General features: G+C 40.3%; 1 protein-coding gene across 3 annotated transcripts in view; it reads right to left on the bottom strand.

Moving 5' to 3' along the window:
* Window positions 1–13,142, bottom strand: part of DOCK9 (dedicator of cytokinesis 9) — a 140,115-nt gene extending 126,973 nt beyond the window's left edge. For all 3 annotated transcript variants that reach the window (XM_075740962.1, XM_075741016.1, XM_075740999.1), the window contains exon 1: window positions 12,898–13,142. In XM_075740962.1, coding sequence (XP_075597077.1) covers window positions 12,898–13,011 — 114 coding nt within the window. In that variant the 5' untranslated portion in view covers window positions 13,012–13,142. The remainder of the gene's footprint in view (window positions 1–12,897) is intronic.
* Between the last annotated feature and the right edge of the window lie 13,672 nt (window positions 13,143–26,814).

The following is a 26,814-nucleotide window of genomic DNA, read 5'->3' as shown; positions in this document are numbered from 1 at the left end:
CTGCACTTGGGTCACAACAACCCCAGGCAACGCTACGGGCTTGGGGAAGAGTGGCTAGAGAGCTGCCTGGCAGAAAAGGACCTGGGGGTGTTGGCTGACAGCCAGCTGAATATGAGGCAGCAGTGTGCCCAGGTGGCCAAAAAGGCCAACAGCATCCTGGCTTGCAACGGGAATAGTGTGGCCAGCAGGACTAGGGAAGGGATCGTCCCCCTGTACTCTGCTCTGGTGAGGCTGCACCTCGAGTCCTGTGTTCAGTTTTGGGCCCCTCCCTACAAGAAGGACATTGAGGTACTGGAGCGTGTCCAGAGAAGGGCAACAAAGCTGGGGAAGGGTCTGGAGCACAAGTCTTATGAGGAGCAGTTGAGGGAACTGGGGCTGTTTAGCCTGGAGAAGAGGAAGCTGAGGGGAGACCTCCTCGCTCTCTATAGCTACCTGAAAGGAGGTTGTGGTGAGGTGGGTGTTGGTCTCTTCTCCCAAGCAACAAGCAATAGGACAAGAGGAAACGGCCTCAAATTGCTCCAGGGGAGGTTTAGGTTGGATATTAGGAAAAATATCCCTTTCACTGAAAGGGTGGTCAGACATTGGAACAGGCTCCCCAGAGAGGTGGTGGAGTCACCATCCCTGGAGGTGTTCAAAAACCATGTAGACATGGCACTTTGGGACATGGTCTAGTAGACATGGTGGTGTCAGGTTGATGGTTGGACTTGATGATCCTAGAGGTCTTTTCCAACCTTAAAGATTCTATGAAACAAGGGAATATTTGCATCTATTACGCCTTTTATAAATTTAGAAAAGTGGGAAGGAGACATAAATGATGCAACCCAAGAAATGCTATTCCAAATCTTGCATACACTGTATTATGTATGTGCTGATGGAGATGCACGCAAACTTAAAACCCTGCTAGTTGCAAAAAGCTAAATGTCTTAGGTAATAGTTTTAGGTCACATAGTTGAGAGTTGCAGAAAGGTCAATCTGCTCACAAGTAACAATACATTTTCATCCACAGATGAACACTGGGAGCTGCCAGTAAAGCAAGTGCCTTAAGTTCAAACTTAAGTATACCTTGAGGACAGATATAAGCAAAGAACTTTAGGAAATTGTCCAAGTCAATCTAAACTGAACAAATAAACATTTATTGTTAAGCATGAGACACAAAACACTTAGCCGTTTTAACTGTTTTACCTTTCAAGCCACAACATAGGATTTCCAGTATTGAAATATGCTCACGGGACTCCATCTAGCGGTCATGTAACTTTCAGCTTTCTGAGGTTGAAGTGATTATTCTGGGCTCTTAAATAACTGATAAGATAACCACAACAGAAATTTATTATTATTAGAGAGCTACAGAACAAGTTTCTAATTACAGGATATTATTTTCAGAAACACTGATGAAACCATGCCAGAATAAATAATGGTCAACAGTACATTAGACTAGAAAAAAAAAAGTTAAAACCCAGTTTTTAAGCAACCTTACTGTGTTCAGGGAAAAGCAGCAGAAACTCCAGGGCTCATACATCCTTTTAACTTTTAATCCCTCTATGGAGGCTATTCAGAATTATTTTTTTCTTCCCTTTGTTCATAGTTCAGTCAGGAACAAGTTCCAACTTCCCCTCCAGCAGGCCATTAGCTGCCAAAATATTATGCTGGAACTTGAACTTTGTCTGTTGAATTTTACCAGCAAGACTGTATACAGCAGGATTTTTTTTTTTTCCTATTAGAAACCCCATATTTCATGTGAGGAAAAACTACCTGGATCATGCTGTATGCTCTGGCTGGAAAGAAATTAATATACAACATTACTGAGCCATCTAAGGCTATATAAAATACCAGGCAAATAACTCCGAGATGATAACAACCATGGCAAGCAAGAATCCCAAGACAATTTCTGAAGGAAATTAGAATAGCATTCTTCAAATAATTATGATGTGTGTCCTCTCTTCATTAACCTAAATGTTTTTTTAAACTCACTAACATTTGAGGTCCAACATGAATTTAAAATCCTTCTTGGACTAACAAACAGTAAGAGTGGAGCCTCCTTGAACATTCCTTACAGGCAAACATACTATTATGATTTCCAGCTAAACCACCAACTAAATCAGATGACATTACATTGCACAAGTATTAGGGCCAGTGCAAATGGTAGCCCCATCCCCGGAAGCGTTCAAGGCCAGGTTGGATGGGGCTTTGGGCAACCTGGTCCAGTGGAGGGTGTCCCTGCCCATGGCAGGGGGGTTGGAACTAGATGGTCTTTAAGGTCCCTTCCAACCCAAACCATTCTATGATTCTACGATATATGCCTGGGAGAAAGAGGTCTGAAATACCACTTATCATCACTGTACTGGAACAAGTGAGGAATAGGCTAAATCAGGTGAATTTCAATCTTATTTTCACGAAGCTTCAGTTCTGTATTATGCTACTCCTTCGCTATAATCACTTACGACCGTGCCTACAAATAAGCCTAAAGAGGTATTAAGTGAAGCGCAAGCACTTCTCTGTCAGTATCAGTGCCTTGGTGAAAAACAGTACTTCTGAAACCAAAGGATATAAAGACCATTACACCATTAAGAACAAAGAGCATGAAATAGCATTGACAATGCAATCAAACTGGAAAATGGATGACTACTTCTCCATCACCTTAAAACCAAAGCCTCTTTTCTGTATGTTAATGCTAGGTAGCATTTCCATTTGACTTTTGATTTCTTCACAAACCTGTCAAAATGAGACCAGGAGTTATCTTACTGGCCTTTAGCTTTCCCACTGAAAACACCCAGCTCTTTCTGGAGAGCTTCTATTTTTCTTATTCATGTATGTTTCAGTTCTCCTTTCAGCATATGAAGGGCAGCTGTGCCTTAGGTAACCATTAAGGACGCAAGATCATATATCTTAATGCCAAAACACAAGCATCCAAAGGCAGTGGAGGCTCTGGACTTGCAACCTGAAACCAAATTAAATGTCTATGAACTCAGGTACATTGAATTCCGGGCTCCTGAAATCAACTACATTTCACTCACAATAAGAGAAAAGTTGCAATGTATTGCATCTTGCACTGACATAACCAGATATTTAAATGCTTTCTCTACTTAAAATTATGCAAGCACTATCCATTGAGCATAATGCCTAGTCGGCTCTTTGTTGGGGGATTAATTTTATAGTAGTAAAAATATAAACCCGTCTTATCTCTGAATTCACTAAGTGACTCCTTACCATGCACAGAGTACCTGGAAGAACTAAAAGCAGTTTAGTCCGTGCCTCAAAATTCCAATCCTAGATCAGTACCCATCAACATGCCATCTCTTTTTAAGTCAATAGCTATACCCGAGTATCAAAAAGCATCCAGAAGTACACAAAGCAGCAGCTAAGGGTTATTTATTTACACTGATGGACCTATATTACAGGCTTCCCTGTATTCTAGCAGCTCTGGATCAACATTACTCCTTCTCAGCTTTGACTAAACTTAAATCTTTACCTTTCTTTTTATCATTTGGGGGCAAGGGAGGTGTTTCTCTTGTTTAACTTGGGTTTAGGGAAGAGTTATGTTTTAAAGAGTATTTTGGTTGCTTAGTTAATTTTATGTGAAGTCACTTGATATTTCCACTGCATGAACAACTACGTTTCTTAGTAGAAGAAATTTTGAAAGGGACTATTTTATTTCAACTTGTAGGGACTGTGACGTTGTTCATGCACAAATTCATTTATCCCCGAAAATTTCAAACGAGTTTTGAAGAGTGAGGTATTATTTTGAAAAGTGAATGGTTTTGTTGGGTTTTTTTGTTTATTTTCCCATATTTTTACATTTCTAGTGTTCTTTCCTAGAATCATCACTAGAAGAAATTTTTCAAGAGTATTACAAAAGCAGTTAGGAGGGGGAAAAAAAAACCCAAAACAGCCTAAGCCATGTTTCCTTGATTTGCTCAGAATTATAAAGTTGACATTTCTTCCAGAACTACCGGCATTGAAAATATTGTACATAACATGGTCTACTTTACACTTAACCCTTCCACAGAAATCCTGTGAATCAGATTTTTCAGACATGTTCAGCCTCAACTGACTTATTTCTTCCTCCTCATTGTCTCAAGATAGAAAAATGATCCAGAACTTGTATGTTCTTTTTTGACACAACAATTCCAGGGGCTGAATAACAAATTTCCTTCTTAAACTGCCTGACATACTTTCCTTCAGCTGGTGAGCAGAAAGAAATTCTAGCTGGTTCTCTAATGGGAACGGGCCTTTTTATTCAGAGAGGGCCCCAACCCAAAGCTTGGCCCGGGCCCAGAGGCTTAAAACTAGAATTCCAGATAAGGCCTTGATTTATACTGACACCAACAAGTACTCCAGTCTGAATCAGCCTGCCATCTGCTTGCTTCCTCAGCACACAGAGCTAAGATTACCTTGTTCTTAAAAAGCAAACTAACACCTTACAGAACAAGTACACAGAAGAGTCAAGTTCTGGGCTCCCCAGCACAAGAGCCATGGATGTACCAGAGAGAGTCCAGCGAAGGGCCACAAAGATGATGAAGGAACTGGAGCATGTCTACTATGAGGAAAGGCTGAGAGAGCTGGGACTGTTCAGCCTGGAGAAGAGAAGGCTCAGGGGGATCTCATCAATGTCCATAAATACCTGAAGGGAGGGTGCAAGAGGACAGAGCCAGGCTCTGCTCAGTGGTGCCCAGTGACAGGACCAGAGGCAATGGGCACAACCTGACACACAGGAGGTTCCCTCTGAACATCAGGAAACACTTTTTCACTGTGAGGGTGACTGAGCACTGGCAGACACTGCCTAGGGAGGTTGTGGAGTCTCTGTCCTTGAACATACTCAAAAGCCATTTGGACACAGCCCTGGGCAACTGGCTCTAGGTGGCCCAGCTTGAACAGAGGGCTGGACCAAATCATCTCCACAAGTCCCTTCCAGTCTCAGCCAGACTGTGATTGTGTGAGAGAACCACTGCACCCCTTCACACCACATCACTTGGAGAGATCTTTCCTGCTCCTTTTCCTTCTTTAATTCTGGATATTCACCCGTAGTCCCAAGGCAACACCACTACCTTACTACTACTACTCACAGAATGGGGTGGTTAGTTTCACCATTCAGAGGTGCTGGATCCAGACAGAGTTTTCAACAAAGGCTCTTGACGACTTCTTTTTCATTTTTCCCCTCACTTGAACTGTCTGAGTCTCCAAACCAGGCAGGAATCTCTGGACACAGCAGGAGAATGCAGAAGACAGTATCTGGATTCCCCATTCCTCCTCTCAGATCTGATTCATTGGGCACAGATGAGGAGATGACAAACTGTTCTAACAGACACAGTAATTCATCCTTACAGCAACACAGAATTCCATCCCCCACCCCTGCAGTCAGATTATGATTTTTATTTTCTTAATGTTTCTGCAGCAAAGCTCCTACTTCTCTCAGCTGGTCACAATGGGAGTAAAAGACAACCTCAGCTACAGATGTTGGATTTCTCTGACCAAAGCTTTGTGCTTCAGAACAGTTTTCTTCATAAAACCCTGTTCAGATCATCTGCTCAACTTTCTGAAGACCTTTAGACATCTAGCAAACTTTTTTTCAAAGCAGAGTCCATTGTACCAATGAAATTCTGGCCCTCACTTAGTACAAGAAATCTTGTCCATAACATTTAACCAGGTTGGTTTTTAAGGCCTCTAAGACTGTTAATTTATTGGTGGTTTTTTTTTTTTTTTAAATATTACAGGAAGTCTTTATTTTGAGATAATATATGCTCACTTTCATTCTCATGAGAAGAACTTTACAGGACTCTTACAGAAAAATAAAATAAATTTTTAAAAAAATCCCATAGCTTTCTCATGATGCAATACCTACCACTATTTCACAGATTATTAAATTTAAGATACTAAGTACCTCAGTGTCTCTGGACTAAGAATGTAAGCCTCCCTTCACAAACCTATCCATCCTCTAAATTAAGGTCTAAAATATGTTACATGGTCAGAATTACTGGAGTATCTTCTCATCTTTAGATGTGTTATTTCAAAAATATTTAAATGAGAAAGGCATTGTGTAATACATGGACTACTTGTGCAAGTTTATGCCTTTTCTGCCTTGAATAATTAACGCTTTTCATGGACACAGACAACCTAAGCAGGGCAAGGGAGAATTAATTTGTCTTTACCCTCTTCCAAATGAGGGAGTTTTGCCTTCAGTATCTAAGTCAAGTGAAGTACTTGAGATCATTCAACCTCAAAATCAAAAATAAACACTAGCTAAGGAAGGCAGTTTTATACACATTTTTAATACATGGTATATTTTAAGATCATTGCACTAGGTAAGTTCTTCAGCTGCCATCAGAAATTTCAGGTCTAAAGCTAAAGAGCTTCCTGGACACCAGCACTGAAGATGTTACATGTTTACCTCCATGAAGAGCCACTGGCACCAAATCACCTCTAAAAGTTACAGAAATTCTTAAATAAAAGCACTATAGGCAATACATTTCTCAGGAGGACACAATCAAGCTTCTTGCTATCTAGAAAACTGAACTCCCTATTTGCTTCAATGACTTACCAGTAATTTTTCCTTAACATTTTTAAAGTAAACACACATGAATTTGGCAGAATCTTAAAACTACCTCCAAAACACAAATATCTGATTAAACTGCCACATTCAAATTCTTGAACTTGCATATACATGCATATATCCGATGGTTACCTAATCTCAGGCACACACTACTCACAAGTGACCACTCAGTCCTATAACCATATATGCTTAAAAGTAACTTGAACATCTACACCTATACAACAGGAAAAAGAGGTGACATTAAAGATCTGTTTTTCAAAATGAGTAGTTACAGACCCTTTTGAAACATTTGCAAAGAAGCACAAATGACCAACCAAATGACTTCAAGTTTATTGCACAAGGTCTTCAATATGAGGAAAAAAATAATCATGGAGTTGTGAAATTCCCAAATTTAAATTCAGGTGTAATGAGTTCTACTTCCATTGAGATACAAATATGTGGTCCTGATCGAGTATTAAAGGACATAAGTAGGAAGAAGACAGGGAAGAGAACGTATTCTGTGGTATTCCGTACTGCATTGGAGCTGCTGCCACAACAGACTGAAAACCCAATCCAGCATCATCCTACATCTGATATTTGCTGTATTAGAAACAACTATTTTAAAAACACTTACTCTTCTATTTTAAACATAATTATCCTTATGTAAAAGGATAGAAAAAGTTCCAGAAAATAATAAGGTACAGATAACAAGAATGATCTGATGTTGTTGAATAGTTAAATGTATTTAACACACAGAAATTCAGCTGTCCCGTATTTTTCACCTCACATTCCCTTTATGAACAAGAAGCTTACTGATATTTAAGATTCAAATAAGTTTAATGGTATTTATTAACAGAAACCTTAGTACTATCGTCCAGCCTCTGAATCTTCACAACCACAGAAATGTCTATCATACCCAGTACGTCTTCTTAGTGGTATCAGACTCGCCAGAAATAACACATAGTTTTCTTACTAGTATTTTGTATCCAATCAAAAGGGGTGTTATATGCACTTTGCTAAAATAAAATTAGCACCTTTAACAAAAAGATCTTATTCTCTGCCAATTTTTATTTCCTTCGGGAAAGGTAAGTGGTACATACCATAAACTAAAATAACTTCTTCAGGGTTGAGTATCAGGTTTTTTCCACCCAAGTAGAGAGAAAGTTCAACAGTTCAGAGAGTGACTAAATAAGCATTACCATTCGCATCAAGTTCCTCCAAGATGAGATGTGTTAGGATGACGTTCATTGTCAGCAACAATTTTTCCTTTAACATCTTGAGTGTCAGTTCTCATCTCCCATCTCCCTGCTTTCACTCACCCATTCATAACACTTTGCTCCTTCCAAGTTCTTTACATATACAATTTCACATTCCATTTACAGAAAGCTCAAGCTTTATCCATGTTTCCAGCTCTTCTGTATCCATCAGCTCAAAAAGGTTCCAGTCCTCCCTCATCGCTTCAGCATTACATACCACTTTTGAATTCCTACTTTCCTAAAGTAGGCCAACAAACACTGCAGCTGAAATCGCGCAGTTAACGAGGTTCCAAATACTCCATTCATCGTATAAAGAGAAGCTGCTTTGCAGAAAAGCACAGAAGCTCTCTGCGCACAGCCTGTATGAAAGGATACATGAATCTGAAAATACCAAACCAAAATGAATACTACGTAATCCTTCCAGTAACTGTATTCTTGGAAAAACACTATGTTAAAAACATTGTCATAATATAACATAGAGTGCACCTATCCATCTGTTTTTATGGAGTTGAGACTCTCAGAAAGCAGAGATCAGGACTGGAAAGAGAAAGTTGACATCATGTTAAAATGAAGAATAAGTCTTCTTTAAAAAGAAAGAACATCAGTTAGTTTTGAGATCAAAGACTCATTAGGAGATCCAAGCATTGTTTTTATGCTATAGTGATTTTCCTCCACATCCAAAAAGCTGAATTACTGCAAGAGATTTAGAACACAAGAGCTCTACCAGGTACCTGAAGTTAACATATAAAGCCCAAGACTGTATTAAAATATGACGACTTCAGTCTTCAAATACTCAAAGCTATTTTATACACCCAAATAAAAAAAAAAAAAAAAAAAAAACTACATAGAACAATCTAGGAATCACTCAGATTTCATCCTGTTTTCCCATATCTCAAGTTTCTGCTGTACAATGTTAAGTTCCACAGGGGAAATAACTTTTGCTGTGTTATTTGGTATATTTAAACATTTCAATTATCTACATATTTGATAAGGGCATTTTATTGACAGCTAGGCAAAAGCAGACCAAATCTGGTATGCCAAACATTCTCTTAATTGCTTATTATCTTTAAGTGTCACCTTAATTTAATATAGGGTAGAATGCCTGTTTTGTCACAGAGATAATTTGTCATTAACATATAATTGAAGAAAACACCACATACCCCTCCTGAAGTCCTACTGATCTGTATGCAACATGCTTTTGGTAACTCATCACCACTTAGAGACTGCTTCCAATTATGCATAATACTGAAATTGCATTGAAAAGTGCTTTTGGTAAGACTGCTGGTTTAAGAGACAGACTTGTCATCCCCATATTCTTCCTCCCCAGACATAAATGTATTTGGGTGGCCAGAGGCATCACACTAAGTCAGGTGACTAGCCTGAAGTCACAACAACATCAACAATGCACAAGACAATATTCAGCAAGGATGCTACTATTAAGTAGAAAATAGCAAAAACTGAACCCAAATAATCTAGATATATATTATGTGCCTTATACCACAGGGAAAAGCTGATTGCCAAATAACAAGTTTCAGTTCACCCAACCAAACCGTGTTTGTTGGTACAGCAAACTAAATCTAACAGAAAGAACGTATGAGATGTCAAATGCTGACAAGATTGCTTGCTTCATTCTGTGATGAAAACTAGCTTGGCTAACCACATCTGCTTAATGTTTTTTTTACTACTCAGCCAAGCTATTTAGTGTGTCAGTTGGCTGAAAATCTCTGACTTTTAGTTCCAATGAAGAGCAATCTGAAAATGTAAGATATACCATGCTATCCTACTGACACACTGTTTTCAGTCTTCTTTCATCAGTATGATCCTAAGAACAGAAAAGGCAAGCATGTTTTAGAAATGTGATCTAATATACCTCACTGAAAGATGGGAAATGCCGCCTTTTTTTTTTTTATAAGACTAGTAGTAATGCATTGCTGATGGTACTGTTAAACAGTAGCCACAATAACAAATTAGAGAATCTATACAACCTCAGAGATATTAGCAATTCACTTTTATCTGCTACTGCAAGTAACGACTGAATGATTTGCATCACTGCTGAGTACATTCTGCTGTGGAGATGTACACTCAGAAGCGATATTTGGTTGTACGTATCTGGACAGATCATCCACCAAGAACTGCTAGTTTGAATTCATTCTTTCCTACCTCCAGATTCTACACTGCAAGCCTAGCCAATGTAAAACAGCTTCAGTATTTTTTCAGTATTGGAAAACTTCAGCATTTGTTCGTGAGCAAGTGATGACAGTAAGAGCACATTATCTACCAATGCTGAACAATGTTTTAAGCAAGACATTTTGTTGACAACCCAGTTCAGAAAATCTTGGGGAGGTGTTCCATTAAAGAACTCGGAGAGGCAGCTTAGGAAAGAAAGCGGGTCGTCTTTTCTTTAAACACACACATCTGAATGGATTATTCCACAACTACTGTAATATCAGCAAGAATCCTATGTTCCCCAGGTCAGTCTAAGAGATTTTTTTATAGAATCACAGAATGGTTTGGGTTGGAAGGGACCTTAAAGACCATCTAGTTCCAACCCCCCCTGCCATGGGCAGGGACACCCTCCACTAGACCAGGTTGCCCAAAGCCCCATCCAACCTGGCCTTGAACACTGCCAGGCAGGGGGCATCCACAGCTTCTCTGGGCAACCTGTTCCAGTGCCTCACCGCCCTCACAGGGAAGAATTTCTTTCTAACATCTAATCTAAATCAACCTTCCTTCAGCTTAAACCCATTACCCCTTGTCCTGTCACTACACTCCCTGATAAACAGTCCCTCTCCAGCTTTCCTGTAGGCCCCTTCAGGTACCAGAAGGCCACAATTATGTCTCGGATAATAGCTTTCAGATAATAAAGCCCAGAAACTCCAACAGCTAAGAAACAGGTCAACCTGTCAAACCGTTTTTAAAAAGAAGTCTTTTACAGCAAAGAAAAATACCATCCCAACTAAACTTCTCCTTCTTCAAAAGCATAAAAACTGCAATTTCATTCCAGACATCACAATGCTCAACAACAAGAGTTACAGTACATTCAAAGGAGAAAGGAAAGAAGGTAAAGGTAAACCTGCAATCACTAGCCTTTTATTTCATGATTTAAGTAGTGTGTGAGCAGGAACGTAGTTCAGTGATACAATGAACAGCATTTATGATGGTAGGAAAGACATATCAGCAGGTGCAAAATATTGCTGAAACAGGAAGGTGAACTTCAGCACAAGACTGTAAGGGAGAGAGATGGGGATTTTGCTCCATCCATCAAGCTAACAAAAAAGGATCATAAACCTGACATGAATATTAAGTCACCATTTTTGCTTTCTAAAATAGTGATGGAAGACCTTATCCAGAATGAGATCGAGCCTGTACACCACTTCACACCATCACTTGTTTCACCTCCTTAAAGTTCTGGAGAATATGCTGTTGTGGCAAAAATACCTGGAATATTAGGGAATACCACCCTATTATGTATTCTGTCAACCTGAATTAAAGAATCAGATAAATATTTTCCAACTCATCTCAATAACACTAATCATAAGTGAACTAAGAAAAAAAAAAACTTCTAAAGAGGCAGGGAAGAGGACAGGGTTGCAAATTACTGCAAAAGAAACATTTGTGTCATGAATATATCTAAATCCCTTTCACACTCACTCAGTATGAAAACTATTTTTAAATACATATACATATATATGTGTGTGTGTGTATATCCTTCTTCTACTCTTTCCAGGAAAGGTTTGATCCCTGAAGAAGTGCTAACATATATTGGATGTCCATTACATATATATGTGCTAGAGTCTTATGGAAAACTGTAAGCATTCAGGTGGACCCTGAACGATGCATGTTAGGTCTTCTAGCATATATTCTGTGACCCACAATTAAATAAAGAATAATTTAATTTTAGAGCCATTGTTTTATTAAAGAAAGGTATTTACATTTGAAGTACAGCTACAGCATTTGTTACTCTCACAACACATAGCTACGACAAGACAAACAGTGTTCTGACAAGCAGTTTAAAAGAGTTAGACAAGACTATGCTTAGCATTAGCAAGAGTGAAAAACAAATGACAGATCAGCTTCCAGTATTAGGAGCCCCAGCACCAAAACCTCTCTGCTTACACAGGGTTAGGTGCTTACTGAAAAATTCCCCTTGGAGATAACAAAACCACATGGAAAACAAATGCATACCACGAATAAGAGTCCCAAGAGAGGAGCTCTAGCTGTTTAAAATGTCATCACCTGGGTACAGACAGGCCAAAAAAAACCTACCTCTGTCTCTCTCTCTTGGTCCCAGCTGCCTCAGTTCACCATCTAACACCTTCACACAAATTTACTTTCAGCAGATCAAATTAAATTAATGCACCCAATTGTGAACTGGCAAGAACAACTACCATGTGCTAGCACAGTAGAGACAGCAGGGACAAATAAGATATTAAAACATTCCTGCTGCACTTGCCAGCACTCATCTTCCATTCTGTATGATACGCACAACAAAAAATGTGGTTTAGTTGTCAAGCGTGCAGACAGTAGCGAGATGAAAATATCACTTTTGCACCATTATTTTCACACACGCAAAAGCCCTTCGGCCAAATAAGGCCAAGTGCTAGCTGCACCCGCTCTACAGGTGGAGGAGGACGGAGGCAGGCAGGCCCCTGAGGCAGGTTACAGCGAGGAGGCTGCCGCTGCTCCCCGCAGAGCTCCGCTTGCCCCGCCTGTCCCACAGCGCCTCACGCCCAGGAGAAGTTTGCAGCGGGGAGGGCGGGAGCGCCCGGCCGTGCCCGCCGGGCGTCGCATCCCATGGCGCTCTCCGCGCTGCTGCCGCTGGGAGCGTCCCCGCCCCGCCCGCTCCCGCACCTCACCCCGCCCGCAGCAGCCGCCGGGGGAGACGAAGAGCCGCAAGCCCGGCACGGGACCGCGCCGACCTCCCCGCCCCGCCTCAGCCACCGTGACAGCCCGGGCAGGCCCGGGAGGGATCAAAGGGCCCGTCCGCTGCTCCTCCGGGGCCACCGCCTGCCCGCCTCCCCCCCCCCCCCCCCGCAGCCGTGCGAGGCCCCGGCGGAGACTCTCCCCCCCCCTCCCGCAGCCTCGCCCGGGCCCCTGGCGGGCCGCCCCCGCACTCACCAGTAGGACGGAGCCGCGCACCACCTCGGAGACGCTCTGCCGCAGCTCGGCCGCCGTGCCAGGCTTGCTCAGCGCCCGCGTGAACTTCCGAGTCTCCGGAGCCGCCAGTGCCATGGCTGCCTCCGCGCTCCTCCGGCCCGGGCCGCCCTCACGGCCCGACCGCCGGGCGGCCCCTCACGCGGCGGCGGCTGGGGGCGGGAGGCGGCCGTCGGGAGGCAGGCAGGGCGCGAGCCCCGCCGGCGGGTGCCGCAGCCGGCGCCGCTCCTGGCAGGTAGCCCCTCCCACCTCCAAACACACCCGCGCGCCGCCGGACGAAGGAGAACGAGACGCCGCCGCGGAGGCCGATTGGCGCGGCTACGAGCGGGGCAAAGGGGCGGGGCCGCGCGCGCGGCACGCCGAGGCCCCGCCCCCACCTGTTCCCGCGGCGCCTTTCTGATTGGGCACCCGGTTACCTGCCCGGCTGCGACTCCCCACCCTCATTGGCTTAGAGCGGACCCGAGGCCAAGGTGAGGGGCGGGGTCGGCGAGAGCCGGAAGTTCCCTCCCTTGCCGGGCAGGCCCCGCCCTCAACGGGGCGGGCTGCGGTGAGCGGCGGCGTCGGTCGAGACCGAGTCCCGATTGCGACGGCGGGTCCCGGGGTGGGGAACCGCGCTCGTCCCAGGTCCGCCGGAGTGGTTGCGGTGAGCGCGGCTCTGTCCGGCCCCGAGCAGCGCGGTCTGCGGTAAAGCGCGGCCGGAGCGGCGGGTGTAGCTGCCGCCTACCCGAGGGCCGGGGATAAAGCGGCGCGGGCTGCCGCGCGGTGTCCGCGCGGGGCGGCTGGGCCCTGCGCCAACGGCTGCCGGCCCTGTTCATAGCGCCCGTGTCTGCGTGTACACACACGCGCGCACACGTACCCGCGTGGGTCTGTGTAAGCACGTGAGAGAAAGCGAGAAAGTCAAAAAGTAGGGGAATTGGTGCGGGAGCTACAGCAGTCACGGTTGGGAACGCGCGTGATCGTCATCATCATCATCATCGTCGCTGCCCGTGCGTCCCAACGAAGCTTCGTCTCTGAGGCTTGCCCTTCGTACAGTTTTCTTCTCGCAAGTAGTTTCTGCACCCGTGCGCTCAGTTCTGTCAAAGTGTGCGCGGCTCTGGCTTTTTTAATTGCTGTGAGTTCCCTCTGAGGGGCTGGCTAGTAATGCTGGTGAACTACGAGCCTGTGTAGGCGCTAGACACCTCGTGATTACACAGAAACTCTTGGAGCACTTGAGAGCATTAGGGCTTGCACACCCTTATCAGGCATCTTTTTATATAAACTAAAAACCATTTTTCTACACAGAAGCTGTATACAGCTTATCACTGATGGAGCAAATGAGTGCTGTGGATGAGGAGCGGGGTAGGCTTTCAAGTGGAAAAAAAGATCGCAAAGTTACTTTATCAGGCTATGTGCTCAAGAAATCCCTTGCCAGAGAAAGGGCCTACTTTTCTGGATGCTTCACGGATACATCTGTAACTCATCAGATTCCAAATAATTGAGGCAATTCTTTCGGAAAGACAGAGGATAAAAAGCCCAAATATACACATGCGTGGCTTACACCAAGGGAGTTTTTATCAATGAAGGATCTTTCTGCAGATACTTTGCAGACCTCTATCAAAGGCTCATCTATTCAAATGTATGAGCTATAGTTTTTTAGTCAGATGTCTGTCACAACGTGAATGTTCCTATTACTTTATACCTTCTTTAACAAAGACAAAATGCGCAGAGAGGAAGACTTGTCAGGCTCATTACAGATAAGTAGAGTTCCTGATTTCACAAATTCAAGACCTGGTGTGTTTATGAGTCAATGTTTAGGCTGATAAATCAGAAAATTGGATACTGATGAGACATTATCTGAATACAGAACTGGATGAGCAACTATGTAAACATTTAGCTAGGGTAACTAGAATGAGCTATTATAGGATCATCTTTTTTATTTTTTTATCTCAATATGTAGGATAGGTCTAGATCTCAAACTTCCACAAGTAAACATGCCCCAGATTTTATATAAATAATACATGATCATTTTCTAAAATAAAATCATATGTTATTTTCAGAGCATTCAGATACTTTGAATTCTGACAATTCCGACCAAAAATACAGTCTAATCTACTGATTTTATGGTTTCTTGAATGTAAAATGGCACAATTTAACTATGTTTGCTGTATATAAATATTTCCCATATATATTATGCAGCTTTACTGGAAAAGGGACAATGTTCCAAGTCTGAAGAAAACTCTGAATGATACCTGTATAGGTAGAGATACGTAGCAAAAATATACCAAATAGGTAAACGGTGGTTTATTTAGGAAGACTGTACAGGATACCCAAAAGATGATGTTGCCACAATCAGCAAAGTTTCTTTTCAGCTGAATGCATTTGTGTAAAGAAAGAAAATTAAAGCGACAATTAATGTGTATAAAACAAAAGGAAAAATATGGAAGCTGATAAGCAGAAATGGTAAGTGAGCAGTTGTGAAACAATGGGAATGAGTAATGGTAGCTAAATATATGAATGAAAAGTCTTGGCTTGTTGCCTAAAGGACAAGGGGAATACCGTTTTTAAAAATACCAGGATGAAGAAAGAAAAAATCTTGACAGTGGCATGGTTTCCCCGCTGCTTCAAAGTATACAATTTTCAGTAACAATGCTGATATACAAAAGCATTTTTTTTCTTTAATAGAAACCTGGATAATGCAGTAATACTTTATGGATATAATTGCAAATGTTTTATTCAGTCATTACTTAGTAAGGATGCTAAATAGCAACAAGTAAAGGTAAAAAACATTTAAACTTTTAGGTCGAACTAAGTCGTGTCCTGGAATTTTACAGGGTTCTGAATCTTTCATGGTAATAATCAACCTGTTTATGTTTGTTCAAGAAATGAAAGAGAAACTGATTTGGTGCCCATTAGAAATGTAAAGCAAAAGGTTATTTGAGCTAAAATAACATGACGAGAACCTTTGGCAAAATCATGAAAGTCAAACATAAGGATCACATGTAGGAATTAAAGAATGATTGACTTTCTAATATCAGCAGGATTTGCTGGAATTTAGGCCTGTTGTTTATGGGATTAGTATTTTACCTGGCAAAGGTAACTATAATTTTGAGCTTCTATGAAGACATTATGCCATATTCTATTTAGTGCCAAAATTCTATTTAAAAATATTTTTATACAGAACTTTCAACATGTATTTATCTGAGCAGAACCAATTACCCAGCAGATCTGAAAAGTAATTATATGTTGAAAATTATGATTGAATGGAGACCTGTTCAGCAAAGCACAACAAGGATTTGATTTTATCCCAATCCTGTTCATAATCTTTATTACCTTATGTAAAGAAAACATAAAATAATCACTAATAACATAGATGCAGCCATAAATATTTATAGGGAGATGTTACTTCTGAAGCAGAGCCTGCTTTTTTTTTCCAGGGCAGGTAGAATGGGACTTAGTGAACTGTTTATTGGAATACAGATGAATGGAAAGACATCTAAGTACAAATAATATCTTTAAGTCAAATTACAGAGGCGTTATAGTGTGGTTATGAACAACTCAAAAAGATTCATACTTACGGTACAAATCTTGGGTGTAAAAGCAGAAGAATATTTAGAAGTAGTAGTAATGATGTTGTTACATATGGCATTGATCAAACTATTACTGAAATGGTGGAACTGCATTTTAACACAAATAATTGACAAACTGGAAAAGCCAGGAAAATCTGCCTTGCAGTGAGAGACTGCAGAAGCATCTGTTTAGCTTATTCAAAAGCTTGATCATAACTTACTGGGATTTGCAAGAGAAGAAAATTTCAAATATTAAAAGTCTCTTTAATCTGACAGGTGAGATGACAGTGAGAACCAGTAACTGGCAGGTGAAATTATGCTAATTTAGAATAACCGGAGGATCCTTGTCTTTTAGCCACAAGAGGAGTTGTTTGGTATAATATCCCTGAGGACCCACTAAACTCTATCTCCCAAATTCTAAATTAAGATTCAATATCTTTTGTAAATCCTGGGCTCTAAGTCATCCCTCAAATTATGGACTCAAAGTTCACATTATAGAATTTCTTCGCTTATGTTGCTATGGTGGGCAAGCTAGATGATCATAATCACCTTTCTGGCCTGCAAATCCATTCTGTTGGGAAAAGAAGAGAGCTGATGAGCTAATGGCCACCAAATCATAACAAATGATGTGGTCAGAGTAAGTGCTAAAAGAATAGAGGCGGCAGGGGAGCACTCACTAAACATTAGATATGCAGACAGTCTGGAGGTTTTACAGATAATAAACAACTTAGAACTGGATCTTAAAATCCAGAGAAGATGCATTTCTTTTTTTGTGCTCTGAAAGGCAGAAGCATAGAAAACTACATTTTGATAGCATTTTATCAGCATTTTAATTTAAAATGAGCTACTTGTTCTGTGTACTTGTAAAAATTAAAGTGAAACAATACCACTGATGGATAGCTTTCTTACCATCTTCCAACATACTAACCCATTCAGTGATGCGCTGGACCAGGTTCATTTGAGCTTTTTAAAATTCTCCCAGTGCCTGAAAAGAATAATGGAGTGTTTTTTCTGCATCTGGCTAAGACTGACTTTTTCCCTGATACAGCTGATCTATCCTTCCAAATATATGCCAGCAGCGCGCGCAGATATTTCTGAATAGCAGCTTTTAGTTCTTTTTTTTTTTTTTTCCCCTCAGTGGAATGTAACAGTGTGCCAACGTTTATGTACAGAAACGTACAAACATTTACAAATTACTTTGATTATACAACACTGATATACCCCATGAAATCCGTAATGTGCCTTCTTAAGATGACATCATTTTTTATCAGATCGTGTCCCCAGGTCTATGAAGTCTTTATTTATCTTAAATTCAAATACTTGAAATCAGGTATTTAGTGTAAGGTAGAGGAAATGTGTATTTCCACCAAGCGGATACACCATAAATTACTTTGATGTCGTTTCCTTTGATTATATTAGTAAGAAAGAGCACATAGGTGTATGTGTGTCTCTGTTGCTCATAAATGGAAATGCAAAAAATACTCTGTTTCATTCCTTATCTGGAAATCTGGATATATCGTGGAGAAGGGCAGGAAGATTTAGTGGAAGTTTCTCAGTAACTTCTGGCATGTTACTGTTCAGAAAACTACATGTATTAATTACCTGCTTTGTAGAATGACATCATCAGTTTCAGTGTAAGTCTGTGTTTCAGGCTTCGTTATTGTAACCCTGCCAATAGAAACCTGCGGAAGGGCCAAGTACATGCTCTGTAATCTTTCTGCCCATTCAGGTGCAATTCTAAAAGCTCATTTTTCCAATTGTATTTCTCGTGTTCAGCAGAGGTACTGCAGGATTAATGTAAGCAACTAAATCTTTCTCTGCATTGACGCATGACATAAATAGAGTTTCTTTTTTTCATAAAAGCAGAGGTAGTGTTACCTCTCATGCCCTGGCTAAATTCCAATTAGGGTAACGATAGTTCTACATTAATAAATACCTGTGCAAGTTCAGGAGGACACAGAGTAATTCACTTCCTGTCTTTTCCACTGACTCATATGTCAATTATGACCCTTCTTTCAGTTTCTCAGTCAATTAATCAGTTTAATTCAGGCTTCAGGGATAATATTCCTTCTTCAGTGTTAGTTGTTAAAAGCTTACCCATGAGTATTAGTAATATCTTTTGGGGAGTTAGTCATGTAATGTGAGCAGAATTCCACATCATTTTCTTCTGTTTTCAATGGAGTACAACAAATGTGTGATTTTTAAACCTGATAGGAAATTGATGCAGAACTTCTGAGTAGCTACTCTGAATTTGTTTTAGATTATTTAGGTTTGTCTAAACTCAGCTTAGATAGTTTGTGTTAAACTGAGGTAATGAAGGCTACGTTTAACAAAAGCAAAAAAAGATGCATAAGGTTTTGTACCAATTAACTCAGATTTTTAAATTATTCAGAGTTTAACTTCTACCATTTTAAATGTTTATTTATTTTCACAGCTTTCATTGAACTGCTATCTAGAGTTGCTGTGCACTTTTAAGGGAGGCCTCATGTCATATCATGATCACCAGCAGCAGCTTAAGTGCATACCATGGGACACATCTTTCCTTTATTATCAGCATAAGGGTTGTTGTAGCCTTTAGAAGAGGATTTTTCTGCTCAGTAGCTAAGCCAGACCATATGCTGATTCCCGGATTTCTTGTCTGTAATCGGCATCTTTCTTGATGTTGTCAAATATGTTTCCATTAAAACTGCAGAATGATTTATTTATCTTAAATTCAAATACTTGAAATCAGGTATTTAGTGTAAGGTAGAGGAAATGTGTATTTCCACCAAGCGGATACACCATAAATTACTTTGATGTCGTTTCCTTTGATTATATATGAAGGACACTTCAGTCCTTCAGTGTTCAGGTACAATATTTATTATTATGAGACTACTTGCCTTACTACACAAACCAGTAATATATGTCTTGCAGCATCAATATTTGTGACTCCCCAGCCGCTTTAAACTAAGAGCAGCATGGAGAAGATGGCTAATAACCTCCTAACACATAAAAGTACTGACAAGGTCTCCTGCAGACACTGTAATTCAAAGTAGTCTTTATGACTTCAAATCCTCCGTTATTGGCTTGGCTGCACATTCCCTTAATTTGGCATAGCTCACATTTTTTTCATTCTGAGTAGGTAACTTCTTCGTACACAAAGAATTTGGATGTGTTCCTTGTTTCGAGGTCAGTTTAGATACAGTTGAAGACACGAGCTGAGAAATAAGTAATAGGATGTGAGCTGTATTCAGCAAAGCGATGAAGCGGTGATTGTTTACACTCTATGTGAGACCAAAAGCTCATAGTTCTTATCTCCATGGCAGAGTAACTGATGCAGCAGAGATCTTTGCTGGCATCCGGGAACAGTTTTCACCATATGCTGTTCACAAGAAAAGGAAAACAGAATTTTTTTGTATAGTGCATGCTTGTCTGGTATCCATTACAGTAGTGTATTTAGGAGCTTGTTTCTCTAGTATAAATATATACTCCAAAATACTAGACTTTGCTTCCTATGCTTTCTTCCATGCCAGTTCATCTGGCTGTCATTTACAATAATCATAGCAGTTAGTTACACTGTCACAAATAAATGTCATATACTGTCATAAAATAATCTATACAATATTTTATTGTGTAGATATCTATATTTTTGTACAATATGCGGCTAATAAAAATAACTGCACAATTGCTAATTTCTACTGGCTAAAGGTTTGACAGATTTTGAAACTGCTTGCCATCCTGTGGTTGACTTAAAGTAAATCAGTGGAAGCAGTTTTTAAACTTTTTAAAGCTATTTTGAAATAGCTGCAGGGCAATCTTAAAATGAAACAAAACAGAAAACCGAAGCAAAACCAGAAAAGAATACATATCCAAAAACAAAAGAAATTATTTAAAGGGTTTGAAAGTTTCCTGTCCCTTTATAATTTTTGCATATTTGTAGCCTATGATGGTATACCACAACAATAAGCCTTATTCACATGGGTAACCACAATGAAACTACTAGAAATAATCACATGAGGAACAGCTGCAAGAGTGAATTTGTGGATGTGGTGTAAATAAGAAAATCGTAAAAAAAGAATGCTGAAATTATCATGACCAGCACAGAACGAAAGGACAAAAGCCAGACATTTTTCCAAGAAATAAAGATAAATATTTCATAATCAATCCTGGACTATACGGCAGACTTTGGAATTTGTAACCTGGTGCAATACTACCTAAAAGCAACATCTCCTAATCAAAATAATAATTCAAATTATCATTTGAAACCTTTCAAATGTGACCAACGAGCAATGTGACTTAGGATAAAACTCATATTTCTTAGAAGGGCGGTTGAACTTCGCTTAGCTGCTAAGCACAGCAGTCTTGGAGGAGGATCTCTGTGTGTGAATCAATACAGACTGGCTCAAGATGCCTACTGTCTCCTATTTTCCTATGAAACATGATGAATGGAAGCTCATGAGCATTTGTCAGCCTTCCTTTGCAAGGACAAAGGAAAAAGGTCATTTTAGGCCCAATTTCCTAGGTTTTCCCAATGTACTGTTTTGTATGTATTTATGTTGTTTAAAAAAATACACAGAAGGAAAATAAATTTACATTCAGAACTGGTCGTGTTTGCTACAGAGGATTTACATCACTTTGATTTTACTCTTCTGTTTTCCAAAACCACCTAACAGTCCTTACATTTAATTTTAATTTTATGTGTGAATAAAATAAAAGTTGTCAACAAAATGATCGGGTTATTGTCTACAAGCTACAGATACCTTGTTCTGTGTAGCATTATCTGTAGCAACCATAACATCTAAGAGCCTTCCAGAAGATTATTAAGCAATGTGACTAAAATGGGTTTTTTCTCATGGAAAAAAGTGTGCCTGCTGGAATGTTTTGAATGTTTTTTAATAATACATATTCTGTCCATTCATCCATCCACATATTATCTTCTTTTTTCTGTTAGACAAGAAAAAATCACAGAAAGAAGCCTTCAAAGCCTGTGGTGTAGAGCAGGTAAGTGATTGCGGGAGATCCCTGGAAGGCTCCATCTCCTCCATTGAAACTCTTTTCTCTGTAGAAGTGTCTCACATATCGGAAGATGGAGTAGCCAAACACAGATTTATTTTGGAGCCATGTCATCCTGAAGTTCTCTCCTAAACACTCCACAGCTGTCCTCTAAATTGATAAATCCTTCAGAAGCTAGCATGGTTTATACTCCAAATATAAAAGCAGCTGTAAGGAAACACGAGGCCACAGATTTACTGGCAAATTCCAGCGGCTGCAGCAGTGACAAATTGTCTGTAAACCTCACATTTGCTATGCAAGCAACCATATAAACATATATTTTTTAATATATTTTATATATGTAATAAGCAATTATAAATGTGTTTGTGTAATTTCTTCGGACGCAAATTTTGTTTCCATTTCTCAGTATGGTTGCTGAATCCTATGATAAGTGAGTAAAATCCGACTAAATGCAACTACTGCTTTCAACAAGCTTTGCATTTATTTTGCAAAGAAATCCATATGTTGAGCAGTGAAAAATAGGTCTTCAGTCCTTATCGTCTTTCAGATCTATATTCAAATAACAGACAGATAAGATCCAACAAACTGTCCTTCGTCCCTGTGGCTCAGCCAGCCAGCATTCCAGCCCTGTCCTTTCTCACTTTCTCACTTTCTCAGGGTCATCTCCTTGCATCTTAATTTAAAGAAGAGGGGTCATCTGAGTTTGTGGAGCACAGATCTGTTGGGATACCATCTGTCTTGCAGTATCATCCCTAGACTTGTTGTTTGCTGAGCCTTATTAAATCATGTTTGCATTTCTTTCTTCTGATTTTCTGTTATGCTCTGATTATCTTCACTCATTGTCTAAATTACTATTTTATGAAAAATCCCTGTGTTTTTCTTCCAACCGAATCCACCCATTACCTTCTTTCCTTCTCTTCCTTTAGTTTGTGAAGTCCGCTTTGGTTTTGTTCCTTAGAGCATACACTGTTTTTATTGTTCTTATCACAGACTTCCCTGCTTACATTCTTCTTTGGATTACTGACCATGTAATTAGGAAGCCTTGGAAGGAATACAAAAAATGTCTTTAACCTGTTTTAAGAATTGGACATATCCCTAATAAATTCAAAGGAGAAAGTCTCATAACCTGGAAGGGTTGTTAGAAAATGCTGCTCTACATAGATAATCCAGTATAAGGTAAAAGAACCAAATAAAAGAACAAATAATTAGAGGTTATGATAGAAAGAAAAAAAAAAGTCATGAAAATACCAAAACAATGCAACAGAAAAAGAAGAGAAAGTATTTAAGCTAGCCTGTTAGGACTAAGCATAAGAGGAATGGTGTAAAGGAAATTCTGACTTCCAGTTAACAATTCTGCTGCTGCAGTTTTAACTTCTTGTAATTGTAACCTAAGAGTTTCCTGGAAGCTGCTAGCACGGAAACACATTCAGCCTACTGAAAGTCAAGTTTTGCAGGCCAAACATTTTACTTGCTGTTAAAATGAACTTGAAATCTGAATTTAGTCCATTTCTTAAAGTATATTGCACTGAGTATTATAAAGCTGCAGTGAACCAAGGTAAATTATTATAGTAAATATAACTATGAGCTTAAAAAAGCAAATTCATCAAAGAGTAAAAAAAAATAAAATATCATTTTGTTTGAGACCAGGCATGTGAAAAACTGCCCTGCATCACCTTCTCCTTCAAAAATTAACTATTCCCTTGTCCGCAAGTCTATATTGGTTTAGACTGAAAAGAGCCAATAACTCTGATTTAAAGAGCAGAGTAAGCAGGTGTCCTAGGGAACTGAGACTGTGCCTTTCCACTCAAAAGAGTATTTTGTTCCAGCAGCCAGAGGAGCTAACGAAACCTAACGGCCAGCTCCCTGAACAGGGATGCGAGCGCTGCTCCGGGGCTGTCCTGTAACAACGGCATTCCCACCAGCTCTCCTTGGCCACCAGCTGCCATCACAGCATGTTGTTTCCAGCCAGATCTCCAGCCTCTGTAGCCTTTCCATAGGCTGAGCTTCTCTTAAGCTGTACCTCGTATCAGCCCCAGGTGTGGCAACGGTGGTGTAAGCTCTAGTGTGGAAAAGTTGTGTGGCACCCCATGGAAGAGGCACTGGGCAGTGCCAGACGTGGTATATTGGTGCAAAATGTTAAGGAATAGCCTACTGTAATGGCTGGATACTGCAAAATCTGAACTTCAGATACTGGCTTCTACCACAGCCTATGTCAGCTGTCCTCATACAAATGGGCAACAAAGCCCTTTATACCTGTGATTTTTATTATCATATTTTTTCGGTGGCATAGAGTTGGCCGAATGGCCCCATCACGTCCCTTCAGAACGTCCCTCTGTCCCTAAGACAGCAGGACAGAGACCATTTTGACTGCAGCAATAGCCGGGTGGTGTACGTTAGGGGGGTGTCAGGTTGTTTGGGCTTACACTGGGTCCTGGAGATGTACCGCTCCAGTCTTCAGGAAGCTGCAAATTTCCACTAACCTTGGGATCCCACCTAAGGTTTTTCATGCGGCTCCCACGTAGTGAAGGCCTAAATGGCTTACATGGTCCAGTTCGGTTTTCAAAACAATGTGGGCATTGAAGTTCGAGTACATCTCACCACCTAGATAGTTGCCTAACGCCCATTATATAGATAAAGGACAGCAGTGAGTATCTCCAGAGGGCAGTTCATTTAATTTACTTCAGCCATTTATCTTACAGTGAGATGAATTGCTCTCTGGAGGTGTCTCTTTCCCACCATCGGTGCTAAAGGAAGTATAATGCAACTGGTATAGATATGAATATCCATCTTTTAGATACCTAACATTCCTCCCCACGGTTGTCCCATAGATATGAATATCCATCTTTTAGATACCTAACATTCCTCCCCACGGTTGTCCCATAGATATGAATATCCATCTTTTAGATACCTAACATTCCTCCCCACGGTTGTCCCACGTGAGATTCTCTCTCGAGCTGCTGCAGCTGAGGGAGGATAAAAGTGTAAAACTGGAACTTTGACAAGGATGCTGATGGGATATGTTTGCACCATGCAATCAAAATTAATTGCGAAATCGCAGGATAGCTCTTCTAGTCTCTACAGTCATGTCAATGAGGTCAGCACAGTGCATGTAACCTGTGCCCCTTGCAAGATAAACACAGGATTGTGATCTGCATTTTTCCTGAGTAGCAATTTCCTTTGGCACTTCAAAATGTGTTTGATTGTACTTTTCATTTGGAGATGCAGAATGGAATAAACCTTCTTCTGGTTTGTCCTCAGAAATACAGATGAGCAAAACACCCTTGCCATGTAGTCTTTCTTTGGGCTTCCTTAGATCAGGTGGCTGTATTTCATTTACTTTTAAAAAGAAGAACAAAAAAAAAAAGGGAAGGGAAATTACCCATGGTAATATTTGCATTAATAGAATTCAGTGGATTGCTAACAGATTTTGCATAGTTTAGTAACATTAGGCTCTGACGTATATTACATGTATTTCAATTATTTGACCAGTAAAATGAAACTTGGGACTTTATATAATACAGCTTGTTGCAGAGAAGCTTTCAAAGGAACCGTCAAAGAATGACTTTTCCCAATTCATAACTACTTCTGGTTCTAATAAATATGTAAAAGATTTAGCAGAATTTAAACTTACAGTTCTGAACACAACATGTAAAATAAACTCCTGTAAGTTATTACGTATATAAATCAAACATCATATAACATTCAGAGAAATCTAGCAAATTCAGTGATTTGTTTAGTATAAAGTCTACCGTTAAAGTGTTGCCAGTTTACTCACACCCAGAAGCATCTTGCTCCCTGAAAAGTCTCCTTGAAATAAAATTTTTTGTTGGAAAGCATGGTAGTAATCCTAAAAAGATGTAAAGTTAGGGTATTAGAATTGCTAGCAGAATCAGACTTGATATAATGATAGTGTATCTGCAAATATAAAATTAATTAACTATTCAGGCAGTATTTTACCTACAGATGATGTGCTGTGGGTATCAGTCACTTATAAATACACAACATTAGACAAAACCATATGTTTTATTGAATTGTTTTTGATATCAAAAGCCCTACGATTTTGTAGAAGGAACTGTTTTCCATAGACAGGTTGATTTATGTCCAGTGGATGCTGACACAAAATTTCAGAGAACATCTGCTGTGATAAGAACAACTTCTACTTGTACCGGAAAACTGTTTAAGTGTAAGCCAAGTTGTATAAGAAGTCTAGTTAATTACATGCTTAGTTGTGTGAAGATAATTTCTTTCAGGCTGAGTCTTTGCTTATACCTTTAAATCTAGTTTTAATGATGATTTTCTAACCTTGCCCTTCTCAAGAACATTCTTCCTTTTGCAAGTCTGCATCACCCGTCATACACTTTTCACTTCTCGTTGATTCCGCCACTGTGAGGGTTGCCATAACTGTGGCAGTTTGATTACTTTATTTCTGCCTGCTATCTCCTTTTCTCATTAAAGCTGAACATGCAGCTTTGAGAGGGAGCTTTTACTCTACATAAGATGGTACTCGGAGGTATGAATGAAATAGCTGATAACGGCGATAGTCCTTGTGAAAGCTTTGAATTGAGGCTTGAAAGGCTGCAGTGGTTTCCTATTTGTCACTATTGGTGTATCGGAGTGTTGCAATTGGATCTTTAAAGTGCTGTGTGGTCTGGATCCTATCTATTTACAATGCCACTTCCGTCCCAGTGACAGCTGAGATAATCACATCTGCTTTGGTTTGCAGTTCAGACACTAGTAGGTGACTAAAATAGTAAAAAAAAGAAAAGAGAAAAAAAAAAGCAAGAAAGCCCACCTCCAGGCTGGTGTCAGGTCCTTGACTCTATCAGCAGTTGATCCAACAGAGTCCAAGGGCACATCACAGAAATGAAAATAACTGTGTTTTAAAATGTTTGCTGTCATACTTGCGATAGCGTGAGTTTAGCAGGGCTTCATGGGACATAGAGTTTTGTTGTGACCACATCCAGGTGTGGTCAGGAAAAAAAAAGGGATTTTATTTTTCTTGCAATAACTGCCTGTCTTTGAAAAACTCTCCATGCAGATTCCATTCTTGGGGTGCACGTGAACCCACCGGTGCTGTGAGCTCCCACCCTGAACAATCTGAGTACCTAGAGCAGACTGAATCGTCATTTGGCTTCCCCTACAAGTAAAGGATCCCATAGCTGCAGGAATCTGTGGCACTAGGAAAGAAATGGGGATTATCAACTTTGTGTGGGTGGTACTTCTCCAAATTTTACCACTACTTTTTTGTCCATTAAGAAGAAACATTAACAGAAATGTTCTGTTCCTGGTGGTAACACACAGTTACCTAACGGCTTGTCGCTCTGTAACATAGCCTGCGTATGAC

This window comes from Balearica regulorum, chromosome 1, assembly GCF_011004875.1.
Source record: "Balearica regulorum gibbericeps isolate bBalReg1 chromosome 1, bBalReg1.pri, whole genome shotgun sequence".
Classification (NCBI taxonomy): domain Eukaryota; kingdom Metazoa; phylum Chordata; class Aves; order Gruiformes; family Gruidae; genus Balearica; species Balearica regulorum.
This window is presented reverse-complemented; position numbering and strand designations above follow the sequence as displayed.